This window comes from Mauremys reevesii, linkage group 6 (assembly GCF_016161935.1).
Source record: "Mauremys reevesii isolate NIE-2019 linkage group 6, ASM1616193v1, whole genome shotgun sequence".
NCBI lineage: Eukaryota > Metazoa > Chordata > Testudines > Geoemydidae > Mauremys > Mauremys reevesii.
The window spans coordinates 76,845,865-76,861,726 of record NC_052628.1 but is presented as its reverse complement, the minus strand read 5'-3'; the positions used below and the strand labels follow the sequence as shown (position 1 = coordinate 76,861,726).

General features: G+C 40.0%; 1 protein-coding gene across 3 annotated transcripts in view; it reads right to left on the bottom strand.

The window, feature by feature from the left end:
* SLC27A6 (solute carrier family 27 member 6) overlaps positions 1-15,862 on the bottom strand; it is a 54,047-nt gene that overhangs the window by 19,047 nt on the left and 19,138 nt on the right. For all 3 annotated transcript variants that reach the window (XM_039545647.1, XM_039545649.1, XM_039545648.1), the window contains exon 6: positions 4,104-4,298. In XM_039545647.1, the coding sequence (XP_039401581.1) occupies positions 4,104-4,298 (195 nt within the window). The remainder of the gene's footprint in view (positions 1-4,103; positions 4,299-15,862) is intronic.

The window sequence follows — 15,862 nt, the reverse complement described above, 5'->3', positions numbered from 1 at the left end:
TAAATATTTAGTTGCTTTTTAAAATTCCATACTATGGGTGTGCTGCTCTTGATTTCAAGAAGAGCAGGACTGGGCCTCAATAATAGCACAAGGTTAAATTGGCTGTCTAGTGAGGTAAAAATTCTGAAGAAGACACCTATCACTTAATTATCTAAACCCTTGGATGACGTTTCTTAGAGACGAACTTCTCCAGCCATTTAAAGGAATGGTGTTAATAGGATCCACAGGAAGATCCATCTGCTATAGTTTTCTAACTCGGAGATGGCTGTTGTGACACTAGGTCTTGAGGGATGGCGAAGGAAGGGGTTTACAAAAACTAAAACTAAAAACAATAACTCAATGAGAGTGGAAGAATCCCTCATGCAATATAAAGAAAGAACCGCTCCACCTTTTCCCCTACTGAGCCGTATGGGAAAGTCTAACAGAATTTATTATAAAAAGGCCAATCTTTCTGTAGGGTTATTTAGCGATGGAATTTAATAGAACATTTTATCCCTTCTATAGAATATCTATCCAGGATGGTTCAAAAAATTAGATACAAATGATCTCTTTTTTCTATTAAAATCTGTAGGGGTTTAAAGTAAATTGTATAAAATCCTATGGGTTTCATCTCTATGCAAAAATCCTAACAGTTAATAAAGGGAAACAGAAAGACTATCCCTTCAGTACACATCTTGCAGTTTTACTTGTTTTCATTACTCAAGTCTGCTTTACAATGTATTGACTTTAACAATCAAAAAGTTAAATATTAAATTACAGCCATCTGTGGTGTAATTGATACAACTTCACTCAGTTGACCTTAACTTCAAATGAATTTATTCAGACTTTAAAGAGGTAGTAATAGCAATAAACAGGTCTGTCCAGATTCAGAAGCTTTCTCAAATGTCACTTAGCCTCACAAAAGACACTTGTTAAGCTGTTTGCGCACAACTTTCAAACTGAGATGACTACACTCTTTTATAATTTCACTGCTTGTCACCACACAAAAACACCCAATGAATGGGAACAGACCCAACACGAAAGTAAGATGTGTAAGAATCACGCTGATAGTACTCCAGGAGCCCAGGCCAGCCAAAACATTTAATGTGCTACCAACATGATCAGCAGCAGACTGTCTCAGGAGCTACACTTAGGTTCCAAACCAATTCATAATAGTTTCATCCATTCACTTAGATGAACTCTTTTTAAAGAAATATCTGAACTATTTACATGGATAACTTTTTTTTGGCAGTTTCTCTCCATATACTATAGCTACTGATTACATACAGTGTGTAGAAAATTTGTTGCACTGGGCCATTACCTTATGGCCCATGGATTTTAACAAATCTTTAAAGCCTAATGAATTCTGGCATCTCACCTTTGTTGCAATATCCTTCTGTAGAAACAGTTTTAGGTTCTTCTATAAAAGTCACCCAGGAGTTCACCTTCCAGGCCTGCCTATACTAGAGATGTTTTTATCAAAATATCCCACCATCACCAAGCCTGGTTAAGCTCCACTGGTTTTAACAATGTTAAGCTTAGTACAGAATGGCTGTGTGCCACTAGGCCTGTGAACATAGTGTAGAGTTCAAGAGATCCACCCAAATTGAAGTTTTCAGGGTCCTTTTAAAATGGGGTTGGGAAGCCCTGTGTGTGGGCTTGGATGATCAAGTTCTACACTGACCTCAGCATACTACTGTAAAGGCACTCTCCAGCCACTTCCATAACTCCTTCTCACCTCCTATTTTGTGGGGAAGGGATGATACAGGTGACGTGAGCAACCCTCCCTCGTCCCAACCACACATTTTACTATCTAAGCTGAATGAAATGCCAACACATGCACCAGGCAGTAAATGGTGAAAAGTCAATTAGATTTATCTTTCCAGTTTTAACCTAAAGTAACAAAATAAATGTTACAGACTCAGTGGATTTTGACTTTTGCCATGTGACGGGGTATTAACTTTTTGTAACTTTGACTTGGTCATGTGACTGGGGGCAGGAAATATTTCTTAGCATTCCTATATATTGGAGTGGGCAACCTTTCAGAAGTGGTGTGCAGAGTCTTCATTTATTCACTCTAATTTAAGGTTTTGCATGCCAGTAATATATTTTAATATTTTTAGAAGGTCTCTTTCTATAGGTCTGTAATATATAAACTAAACTATTATTGTATGTAAAGTAAATAAGGTTTTTAAAATGTTTAAGAAGCATCATTTAAAATTAAATTAAAATGCAGAGCCCCCTGGACTGGTGGCCAGGATCCGGGCAGTGTGAGTGCCACTGAAAAATCAACTCACATGCCGCCTTCGGCATGCGTGCCATAGGTTGCCTACCCCTGCTGTATATCATACCCTTGTTCCAGTCAAGCTAGTATATTAGTGTCCTTTTTATCTTTTAAATTTAGAAGTACGGAAAACAAACGACTTAAAATGGCCACACTGATTTAGTCATGCATTACTGTAAATTTCATTGCACTGTCATGTTACCCATAATCAAGATATTTTAGACGATATAGTAGTTTATCTTTATTATTACTCTGATTTATTATTTTAAGCTGAATATTTGCACATTAGTGTATGATAAGTGTATTCTTTGAAACCCTAGCCCTGAACATTACTATCCTACTAACTCCATGGAGAACTGTACTCTTAATCGTGCAGTCTCTAAACCAAGGGCTTCTTCCTATGGACTACTCCAGTGCAGGGCTGCCCAGAGGAGGAGGGGGGGCAAGTGGGGCAATTTGCCCCAGGCCCCGGGCCCTGCAGGGGCCTCCACGAGAGTTTTTCGGGGCCCTTGGAGCAGGGTCCTTCACTCACTCCGGGGGCCCCAGAAAACTCTCACGGGGCCTGGGCCCCGCTTTGGCGGTAATTCGGCGGCGGAGAGCCCCCCCCCCACGGGTCTTCGGGGCACTTCGGCCGCAGGTCCCGGAGTGGAAGGACCCCCCGCAGCCGACTTACCGCCGAAGTGGAGGCCCCCCGCTGTCAAAGACCCCAGGCCCCTGGAATCCTCTGGGCGGCCCTGCTTCAGTGTTGCCATCTCTCATGATTTTATCAAGTCTGATGATCTTCAGTGTTTTTCATAGTGCCCCAGGTGTTGGAATCAGATTGCATGAAAATTCCAGCTTTTATAACAAAAAAAGTTGAGTCCTCATGGTTGTGGAAAGCTTCAAAAACACAAAGCAAGTGCACCATAAAGTCTCAGAAAATAGAAATGTATTGTTTTTAAAAATAATCTCTGGATTTTTAAGCCAATCTCATGATTTTTGAAAGCTTGGGGTTGGCAGTACTGCAGGCACCCCCAAAAAGCCATGCTGCCCATAGATATTGTTCTTCTGTTGTTGACTAGTTGAAGCCATACAGTGGGATACAGTAGAAAGGAGTTCCTGGCAGAATATCCCTGCGTCTAGAGAGGATAACATGGAGTGGAGAGTACTTGATCTCCAGGCTCTGCCCCAGAAAACAAAAGTCTGAAGACTGGGAAGTAGATGGACTAGAGGCATACGAGTGTCTACAGACTCCGGATGAGCAGAAAGAACATGCAGGAGAGCCAGTGGTTCCCCATTTCTCAGTTTTGAGGTCATCTGCTCTGATTTGCTCCCCTGCTCATTTCCTAGAGTCTAGTTTTTTAAACCAAATCCTTAAAAAAGGCAAGAAGCCTGTAATATATATTTATCATTAAATCAGGTATACATGCCCCCCCCCTCCTCCATCTTCAATCTTATACATATATTTCTGCTTATAAATCAGTGACGCATTAAATAATTCCAATCTAGTCTCTTGCCTAGTAACAAAGATTTGGAACACAGAACTGAACAGATCTTGCTTGAAACTTTCAGGATGGTGGAGTTTCACTCATTTAGATCTTGTCTATTCTAGGAAATATTATGGGGAAAAAATCCCACTGGTGCTGCCATTAGCACAGGTGGGAGCACTATATACAGATGATTTTGGCAGCATTGAACACTGTCAGTTAAACCTGCAGTAATTAGATCAAAAGACATAGAACTTGATTCTGCATCCTCAACTCCCACTGATTTTAGGCCTCACTTCTTCTGATCTAGTTACTGAATTAAGAATCACATTTATCCCCAACCCTCCTTCCCAAATAAAATATTGAATACTTACCTTATAAAAGAAATTAGTACGTCCCACAGATCCAATTTTCCCGGTGTGGTTCATGAAACAAATGTTTCCTTCAGTAGCCCCATAAAACTCACACATCTTGATGTCACCAAATCGGCCTAAAAATTCTCTCCATACATCACTCCTTACTCCATTTCCAACTGCCAAGCGAACTTTGTGATCTTTTTCTCCTTCTTTCTATTAAAAGAGAAATTAAAGAACATTTTAAAGAATAAAATATTGTAATGGGTGTGTTTGACTGTAGCAGATACGACAGAAAAAATTTACAAGCTTACAGACATCCAACAGAAAGCACAAGAGAAACTAATAAGAAGTTAAAGTAAATTACAGTGCATTTCTAATGTTATGAACTGTATCTAAGCTACGGCTGTAGTTCAGCAAACACCGAACCAGTGTTATAAATATATGCATGTTAATTGATAGCAACAGTTAAAATGTTGCTTAAATGAATATTAAAGAAAGGATGCTTGGGTTAGAGAATATGAATATATGCAGGTTTTAGAAAAATTAACCTATCTTTCTTCTCTCTAGAATAACTTTAAATTAAAAATTGATCTTGGGGAGAGGTTAGTAAAATCAATAGGGAAAAGCTGGAATTGTTTCTGTAACAGATTTATCTCAGGAGAGGTTATCAGTTACCTCCTGGTCCTTTCAAATGCATTATAACCTTCATGAAGTCTTGGTTGCATCTCAAGCAATTACAGTAACTCCTCACTTAACATTGTAGTTATGTTCCTGAAAAATGTGACTTTAAGCAAAACGATGTTAAGCTAATCCAATTTCCCCATAAGAATTAATGTAAATGAGGGGGTTAGGTTCCAGGGAATTTTTTTTCACCAGACGAAAGACGATAGATAGATAGATAGATAGATAGATAGATAGATAGATAGATAGATAGAGATATGCACACACACACACTATAAGTATTAAACAAACAATTTAATACTTGTACACAGTGATGACGATTGTGAAGCTTGGTTGAGGTGGAGGAGTCAGAGGGTGGGATATTTCCCAGGGAATGCCTTACTGCTAAATGAACTAGCAATTGGCTGAGCCCTCAAGGGTTAACTCTCACAGTCTACAAAGCAGCAGGAATGGAGGGAGGGAAGAGAGAGAGAAAGAGATGCGCGTTTCCCCTTTAAGTACACTGCCTTGTTAATTAGATCAGCTTGCTGAGGCCACAGCTGCTGCCAGCAAAACCTTGTCGTGTGTCCCCCCTGCTCTATGAAGATGGAGTAAGAGGGATGCAGGAGCAGAGGGGAGGGGGACATCCTGACATTAGTCCCCCTCTTCCTCCTCTCCCCCCACCCCCAGCACAGTAAGCAGGAGTCTCCTGGAGCAGCTCCAAGGCAGAGAGCAGGAGCAGCACATGGCAGTAGGGGAGGGACAGCTGCAATTGCTAGCCTGCTGGGTAGCTGCTGCACAGGGCACTTAGGGGAGCAGGGAGCTGATGCGGGGGGGGGGGGGGCTGCCAGTCCATCCTGGTTCCAAGCCCCGACCAGCTAGCTTCAACGGGCTGCTCTTCCTGCAAGCAGTGGACAAAGCAGGCAGCTGCCAAACGACGTTAGAAGGGAGCATTGCACAACTTTAAACAAGCATGTTCCCTAATTGATCAGCAACGTAACAACGAAACAATGGTAACAGGGACGACTTTAAGTAAGGAGTTACTGTACAAATTATGAGCATTCCTATCCTGATTAGAGCATCTGATCCATCTCCTATAGTATCATCAATATTAAGACTTGCAACTAGGGCTGTTGATAATTTGCAGTTAACTCACGCAATTAACTAAAAAAATGAATCGTGATTAATCGCAGTTTAATCACACTGTTCAACAATAGCATATCAATTGAAATGTATTAAATATTTTGAATGTTTTTCTACATTTTCATATATATTGTATTGTGTTGTAACTGAAATCAGTGTATATTATTTGATTACAAATATTCACACTGTAAAAATGATAAAAACACTATTTTTTGTTTCAATTCACCTCATACAAGTACTGTAGTGCAATCTTTGCCAAGAACGTGCAACTTACAAATGTAGATTTTATTTTGTTACATAACTGCACTCAAAAACATAATACTTTAAAACTTCAGAGCCTAGGCTATTAGCCAGGATGGGCAGGGGTGTTGTCCCTAGCCTCTTTTTGCCAGAAGCTGGGAATGGGCGACAGGGAATGGATCACTTGATGATTACCCGTTCTGTTCATTCCCTCTGGGGCACCTGGCATTGGCCACTGTTGGAAGACATGATACTGGGCCAGATGGACCTTTAGGTCTGACCCAGTATGGCCATTCTTATGTTCTTCAAGTACACTGAGTCCTACTTCTTGTTCAGCTAATCACTAAGACAAACAAGTTTGTTTACATTTACAGGAAATAATGCTGCCCTTTTCTTATTTACAACGTCACCTGAAAGTGAGAACAGGCATTTGCTTTCCACTTTTGTAGCTAGCATTGCCAGGTATTTACATGCCAGATATGCTAAACATTCGTAATCCACTTCATGCTTCAGCCATCATACCAGAAGACATGCTTCCATGCTGATGACGCTCATTAAAAAAAGAATGCATTAATTAAATTTCTGACTTAACTCCTTGGGAGAGAATTGTCCCCTGTTCTGTTTTACCCATATTCTGCCATATATTTCATGCTATAGCAGTCTCGGATGATAACCCACCAGGTTGTTCATTTTAAGAATGTTTTCACTGCAGATTTGACAAAACACAAAGAAGGTACCAATATGAGATTTCTAAGGATAGCTACAGCACTCAACCCAAGGTTTAAGAATCTGAAGTGCCTTCCAAAATCTGAGAGGGACGAGGTATGGAACGTGCTTTCAGAAGTCTTAAAGTGCAACACTCCAATGTGGAAAATACAGAACCTGAACTACCAAAAGAGAAAATCAACCTTCTGGTGGTGGCATCTGACTCAGATAATGAAAATGAACATGCATCAGTCCACACTGCTTTGGATTGTTATCGAGCAGAACCCATCATCAGCAGGGATGCATGTCCTCTGGAATAGAGGTTGAACCATAAAGGGACATGAATGGTTAGCACATCTGGCATGTAAATATCTTGCGACTCTGGCTACAACAGTGCCATACAAATGCCTGTTCTCATTTTCAGGTGACACTGTAAACAAGAAGCGGGCAGCATTATCTCCCATAAATTAAACAAACTTGTTTGTCTGAGCGATTTACTGAACAAGAAGTAGGATGGAGTGGACTTGCAGGCTCTAAAATTTTACAGTGTTTTATTTTTGAATGCAGGGATTTTTGTACATAATTCTACATTTGTAAGTTCAAATTTCATGATAAAGACAATGCACTACATTACTTGTATTAGGTGAATTGATAAATACTATTTCTTTTGGTTTTTTTTTACAGTGCAAGTAAAAAATACAAATAAAAAAATAAATATAGCACTGTACACTTTGTATTGTGTTGTAATTGAAATCAATATATTTGAAAGTGTAGAAGGCATCCAAAAATATTTAAATAGTATTCTATTGTTGTTTAATCACACAATTAATCATGATTTTTTTTAAATTGCTTGACAGCCCTACTTGCAACCTTTTATTTTTTAAATCTCAACATTTTGTTCAATGTTACTTGGATTACTTTAGCCTCCTTTATCAGAGGGGTAGCCGTGTTAGTCTGGTTCTGTAGAAGCAGCAAAGAATCCTGTGGCACCTTATAGACTAACAGATGTTTTGCAGCATGAGCTTTCGTGGGTGAATACCCACTTCTTCTGCTTGCATCCGAAGAAGTGGGTATTCACCCACGAAAGCTCATGCTGCAAAACATCTGTTAGTCTATAAGGTGCCACAGGATTCTTTGCTGCTTCTTTAGCCTCCTTGTTCACTGCAATCTCTAGTATTGCTAGCTCTTGTGATTTTATCCTGAAAAATCACAATAATAGGCATTTCTCTTAAAGCACCAGATCCTGGATTCAGCTGATTACATGAGAATCTCACCTTTCCTTTAGAAAAAAAATTCAAGTGATTATGGTTGCAGAGAAAAGCTAGGAAATGTAATCCAACTGTATTCCAAAGGCTCAAACAATAGAAGGCAATTAAAAAGAACCCAACATGTTTTATTTTTGAAAATCTCATAATTTTAAAGCTGAACTTAATTTATGAATGCTTGGGCTTGGCAATACTGAATCCCCATAAGTGAGGTGACAGCATGAATTAAATATAGGATTTTATGAAAGACAGCTATCAAATACATAGTACTGTCTATCTGCTAATAAGTCTAGAGTGAAATTGCAACAATTATAGTCATATAAAGAATGTATTGAAAACTTGGGGTATATCTACCCTGGAATAAATGACCTGTGGCATGGCTGTGACTGGCCTGAGTCAGCTGACTCAGGGTTGGGGAGCTCAGGCTACAGAGCTAAATCCTGCTGCGTAGACATTCAGGCTTGGGCTGGAGCCTGGGCTTTGGGACCCTCCCCCCTTTATTTATCATTAAACAAACTTTTACTTGATTTCACTATAAACCTATCTAAGTGCTCTATGTTACATGGAGCAGTGATCCCCGGTAGATCTGGTAAACTGGGGTGTATTTTTTTTTGGAAGCAGCAAATCCCTCATCCACACTGCTGGGTGCCAGCAAGGGAGTCATTGTGAGCACAGGAGAGATCAAGCTCCTGGCCCTCCGTTTCAGTGCAAGCCTGACCATGGCTTGGAGCATCCAGTTCAAGGAAAGTCCAACTTTGCCTCATGGCCCTGAGCTGGAGCATGCTCACTTGCTCTGTAGGGATGATGCCTGTGGAGTCTGGTCAGCACTAGAAGCTGTGAGAGGCTTGAGCATGTTCAGTGAAAAGAGTCTTCTTAGATTTTAGCTGCTAAATCAAAGTAGTCTCTAAGCATGTGCAAACTGCAATTTTTTCCAAAGACTTATAAATTCATCAAATTTAGGCACATTTTCATGGGCAGAGCAAAAGGTCAGACTCCACTTAAATTTCAACTCACTGCTTCAAAGCATGGGAGCCCTACCACTGTTCAAAGAAAAGGTCACCAGAATTTTTTTTTAAACATGGCTCAAACAATGTATTCCCTCCCCAGCTTGATCTTGGAAATGGCTGGAGTATTTTGGCTGAAATTAAAGTCAGGCTGAGGCAGACATATGGCATGTAAAATTTCAGCCCACACAGTTGAAGTTTGGCCATGTTATAAGCAATTGAAAATAAGATCTTATCATGGGAAGTGTAAGACCACCTTAATCATACCAGCCTCACCTCTAATGCGATTTATAGACAAATAAATCAAAATCTAATGCATTGCTGCATTCTCAATAAGTGATGAACTGGGGTCAGACACCACTACTAACATTGGCTGCTTTAGAAAACAGGGAGGCAATTTCAAGCTCTTGCCATGCATGTTATATGGAGCTCCATTGTTAGACCTCAGAATACTTTGGTGGAGAAAATGAGTATTTCAGTACACACTTCAAGTAAATTCTGAATTCCTTTTTGAGCTGTAGAAATTATATTCCACTATGTGTGTCAAAAGTGCACATTTTTCTTCTCCCCACCCCCCGCCCCTTTAAGAATGGATAACTCACTATGTCTTTATTAGTTTTGGGAACCCCACTTCAACGAACCAGAAATAAATCCACATTTTGTACATGTTGGCATCTCTTACCATGCAAGTATCTAAAGCATCCATCATCCTGTTACAATCCCTGTTCCATTAATCTGTTTTAGTTTGCTTTTACCGCATCCATGTTTTTACCTTCCCCTACTGCTCTGTGACCTCATTGCTGTAAGAATTATGTAACCACCATTTCTATAAAGTCACATACAACTTTGCTCTTTTCATACCCCTGCAGCTCTGTGATCTTGTTTCAACATGTGATGCATTATTCAGCATGATGGCGCTGATGGAGGGTGTTACCAGCAACAACAGTGTCTAAATACAGCAGTGATGCAATGAGTGCCTGACATTGTCAAATTTGGATGTCATATCACATAGCATAGACTTTCATACATTTGAGAGATGCAATGAGGTTTTACAGGTATTTTAAATTTACCAAATACTGAAGAGCTTGTGACTACCAATATACTTTTTTTCCTAAAGTGTTTAAATGCCATCTTGAATTTCAGTAGAAAAGCTTTGTGATTAATTTTGCTTCTAGAAAACTATTCACCCTCTGAACGCTACAAAATTGAAGTAGACAAGTAAATTTGATTTAAAGTAGCAACTATTTTAGAATTAGTTATTTTTCTTTCAGTTTCATTGCTACACTGAAATTAATGTGTCAGTTGCTGAACTACAGTTACCCCTTGCTGAGGTCATTGATTTCTGTCATTCCAATGTAAAGAATTCTGGTAACACCCCACTGAAAAAACAAAGAACTCCTTTCACTGAGATCATTTTTCAACAATGAACAGAAGAAAGAGAAAAAAAAAAGTATACATAGATTGAATGGCTCATTCATAAGCCAAGGGAAATTGAAGCTCTTTAGAGATCAAGTTAGATACAGGTAACTGTTTGTCCCTGAAAAGTATAAATGGAAAGACAAACTTGTTGATGGTATGCTGAAGAACAATTCCACACAAAGGACCAGGCTCTGTTCTTATTTCCACCAGGCAAATCCAGTATCAGTAATGGAATCAATGGTCTCGATCCTCAGCCTCATTATGGCTGCTTTGCACTGCTCCAATATGAAGTGGCCCTAAACTCAGTGCATCTAGGCCCCAGAAGATCTCTCCTGCACAGGCAGATTCTCAGAAGAAGAAGAAGAAACACAGATACTGCTGGGGATCTGGTCCAATGTCTCTTTGGCCAGGTCTACACTTACCAGTAGACTGGCACTGCTGCAACTGATGCAGCGAGTGTCGATTTAGCAGGTCTGACATGCTAAATCGGGAGAGCACTCTCCCATCAATTTGTGTACTCCATCTCCCTGAGAACCATAAAGGAAGTTGATGGGAGATGCTCTCCCATTGACACAGCACAGCGTAGCCACCACGGTAAGTGGATCTAACGACGTCAACTTCAGTTACATTATTCACATAACTGAAGTTGCATAAGTTAGATCAATTTACCGCAGTAGTGTAGACCAGTCCTTTGTGGCTGCAACTTTAATACCATAAATAGTACAAGACAAGGCTGCTAGATTTCAGGAAATGTTTTTCTGTAGTATCTAGCAATTCCTGCAAAGGCACAAAGGAGTAACATGTGGTACCAAAGCCCAGTGCTGGACAGTGACCTTTCCTAAAAGTGGGGGCTGTCCTAAAAGCAATCCATTCAACCACCCCTGCGGTCCAGCTCCACACACTTCAATTAGATTTCATTGTTGAAGTTACAAGGCTTGTAATTTAGTCAAGTGCATGATGATGACAATAACCCATTAAGGGAGGACTCGCTATGCCACAAAAGCTTCCTGGAGACATTCTGTGGACATGGAGTGCAGGTGGAGCAACTGGAGAACTCCTGCATGCTAATGAGTTGACTTCATGTCAGCACTGAATGGGCCAGTATAGCAGGAAATGCTGGATTGGGGTAGGCATAGGCCACTGAATCCACACTCACAGATCCAATGGGTGGGAGCTCCTGATCAGAGAGAGTGGAGGGGCAAAAGGTGTTATTCTTGTTTACAGAAGGAAATAGCTGGCCACAGATGGTTTGTGCTACAATATCACAATATGCTCCAGCACAGGGGTGTTTTTCTTTCCACCCTCTCTTTCACCAACCCATGGAGGGCCAGACTAAATGGCACCTCCTCCATTTGTTAAACTTCTGAATATCTTACAGCACCCTGAGCCTGGTACCCCAGGTGGTGACCTGGGTTGCCTGACCCTAAATCTGGCCCTGAACTCATGTACAGGTTTCCAGAATTTTGGGGAGTTTCCAGAATTCCACCACATACAGACAAACATACACCAACCTTGGGACTTATCTTCAACTGGTGTAAACCATCATAGTTCCAAAAATCTAGATTGAAGTCAGTCTGGATCTTCAAATGCTATAAATCAGTGTATTTGGCCTCCTCAATTTCATCCAAATATTTTCAATTAAAATATCGGGAAGTCTTTTGTTAGTAGAACTAAAGGAGATTTAATGCAAGTTGATCACTTTTGCTTTCATGACAAGTCATTTAGGTCAAAAACATTGTAAACTACCACCATTTGATTAATGTTAGCATCACTAATAGGGTCAGGAGTTCATCATCATCCCTTGTACTTGCTAAAAAAAGATGTAAGTGAATCCTAAAATGTGAAGGATAGATCACATGAGATTTACATTCTTGTATTTACAAGGTAGCTTTACAGAAATCATGCATATCCACACAATATGCATTAATGTTTTAAATTCTGTGCTACACCACCAGATGTTACTGTCTGCTGAGTATATTCTTGATGTATAGAGCTATTGCCTTAAAAGATTTTGTTCTCTAACTGTGCTCTTAAATCTGATATTTTTCAATAGTCACTTAAAACTCAGTCTCAAGCCTGGCTTCAATAGGCCTCTTCTGATGAGTAAGGCTTGTAGTAATGGGCCCATGGTTTGGAAAATTATCTCCCAGCAATCTGTAAAATTACTCTTAATATTTGTATTCCTTCTAAAAAGACTTTGTATCATATTGAAGAGTAAATTATTATAGATCAAAGATACAGAACTACAATTAGTACACAAGTACCTGGTTCTTATATTCTGTTCAAATTAAATTGTTAGAGAGGGAGTATACTCTAGAGGTAAAAGTACAGAACTAGAAGTTGAGTGTTCTGGGTTCTGTTCCTGGGTCAGCCATTGACTTTTGACCATAGCACAAGGTATTTTGTACCAATCCATACCTCTATTTCTTCACCTATATAATGTGGTAATATTACTCCATCTCAGAGGGTATTGTGAGAGGCTGAATTCCTAAAGTTATTAAATTACTGGTATTAAGGGCAGCACCTAGAGGCCATAGTCTGGATCTAATAAAGACACACAAATAGATGTAGTCCTTGCGGCAGAAAGCCTACAATGTAATTCAAGGCAAAAATGCAACAAATGAGTTCTATGGCCTGCGTTATACAGGAGCACAGACTAGATTATTATAATGGTCCATTCTGGCATTAATCTATTAAAGTAGTAATACACAAGAAAGCATGCATGTATACCAAATAGCTGGACGTCTCTTTAGAGCCTTTGGCAAAGTTCCTTTAATCATATGATATTTATTGGTATTTAATGTAACTGAAATTCAGGAAACATGTTTCTCCTTTATGAATATTTGTTACATTTTTGTAGTAATTAGTTAACAAGTCCAGATCTGCTTTATTATTGCTAGATACCCAGATAACTGGAATCTTCCTCAGACATTCTTTCTATAATGACGTCCTTTTTATTCTAAGTAAACAGATAGGTAACTGATAAATGAGACTGTCATCTATAATCAACAGGACATTAAATGAGTGTGGAAGGAACTACATGACTGTAGTAATATAAAATCTTACTTAACATCTGCATTGAAAACCCAAGAGACTGGATTCTCTGTTCTACCTTTCCTACTTTGAGTGCAGGAAATGATGAGTGGGAGGGAAGCAAAGATGACTTTCAGCTGTCTTGTGAATTCTGGTTCTGGTGCAACTAAGCAGTCTCAGGGCTGTAACAATGCTCTATGGGCCATTACATCAGCAAAGAATAATAGATGGAGTATCAACCACTCCCATTCCCAGCTCTTCTGCTGGGTTCCAGGTGGGGAGTGAACAGAGCCAGGGAGCCACAAGGAGATAATCTGCAAGGGTTGTCTATATCCCACTGCACCAGAAGGTGCAATTAGGAAAAGGGCTTTGTATTTAGAGAGAAACACACAGAGGGATAAAAAAAGGAAAGTCATCTTGAGTGTTGAAAACAGATTGTAAAACACCCCTGAGATAGACCTCTTGCCTTTATCTAAGATCTGAGGGAGTGTACACAGAGACCAGAAAGGTAAGAGGTGCAGCAAGCCTCGTTTGATACTCACCTATTCTCAAGGCCAAGCTATGTTGTAATCACACACATTTTATATATATAATACAACAACCCTCAAAACTTTTAACTGCAAGATACTTGTCAAACCTCTACTAAATTTGCAGGTGAAAGCATAGGTACTGGAAGTAGGGGTGCTATTGCACCCCCTAGCTTAAAGTAATAACCCTGATACACGGTTTCCACCTTCAGCACCCTCACTATAAAAACTGTTCCAACACTACTGGATGAAAGTGATACAAGAACAGGAATGAATGTGTTATTACCTTGTCTAACATAGGTCCATGTCACACCTTCATAGCAAGTGGATTTGCACAGAATGAGGAAGCGCCATCTACCCATTCATTCTTTCTTCTGAGTCTGTGAAGCTCATGTCACACCTTCATAGCAAGTGGATTTGCACAGAATGAGGAAGCGCCATCTACCCATTCATTCTTTCTTCTGAGTCTGTGAAGCTCCCCTCTTTTATGGGGATCAGTTTCCATGCTGTGGCAAGGAGCCTTAGCTCAAAGATATCTGTTCTCCTCCACTTCAACATTTGGATTTTCAGCAGGGAAATGAATGCTGATCCTGTCAGCATTAATTTACTTGCCTTTCCCTTCCGACTCATTGTTCTGAAGCAGAATAGTTTTAATCCTTATAAAAATTAATCCTTGAGCATTTTTTCTAAAACATTACAGAGAATTTAATCCCATTGAAAGGAGCCTGGGTCAAACTGGATCTTAAAGTCCAGCCCAGATATGTCTACACAGAAAGAAAAAAGCACCAAGAGCACCAAATCTCAGAGGCTGGGTCTACAGCTCAGACTTGCACTACAATGCTAAAAATCACTGTGTAGACATTTGGGCGTGGGTTCAGGCTCAGGCTCTGAAACACTCCCCAAGCTTCAGAGCCCAAGTTTCAGCCAGAGACTGAACATCTGCACCATAGTGCAAGCCCAACTCTGTAGATCCAGGCTCTGAGACTTACTGCTGTTAGACATGTAGACATACTGTCAGTGTCCAGAGTCATTAGCCATACATTTCTTCTAGTTAGACTGCTGTGAAGTAGAGATCTAGATGAAAACTTAGCCAATATCTACAGGTCTCATTTTTAAGTACTGAAAATACTTCAAACTTCCAACATTTATTAATTTAGATTTCTTGTAAGGTAGGGATTTAACCCAGGAGAAGTGCCAGTGGATAATGGAATGACCTCTTTTAGCTAGCAACAGTACAAGAGCACCACAAGTCAGAATATCATTTAAATAACTCATAACATCAAGGATGAGAAAAAACCTGAAAATTCGTTATATAGGCTTTGCATACTCTCTAAGCCTCGGGCATGGGGAGAATTCTCTAGGGAAGGAATATCAACATGGTCTGTAAAAGTAATCTCTGAACCTACAGGGGAAATGGGAGGCGGTAGCTGACCTATATCATACTCCATTCTGAGATTTGTCAAAGCACTTAGCCCTTTCAACAAAGAGGCTTTCAGTGGAGCCTGACAGGAAGAACACTTATTAGTTTTATGACTGACCTTTTTCATTAAAATATCCATATTAGTACATTAATACAGATACCGCTCTCTTCTGCATTTAGTAAAGTACACTTCTATTGAGGAGATGAAGAAGCTGAGAGGGAAGCTTGGAACAACACAGCGGTGTAGACAATAACTGATTAGGAACTCTAGCAAAAGCTGCACATTTCAAGCTCCCTTGAGTGGAGAAGGGAGAGCTAGTGATTGAGGCATTCTGGTAACAGGTGGCCTTTCACAGGTCTG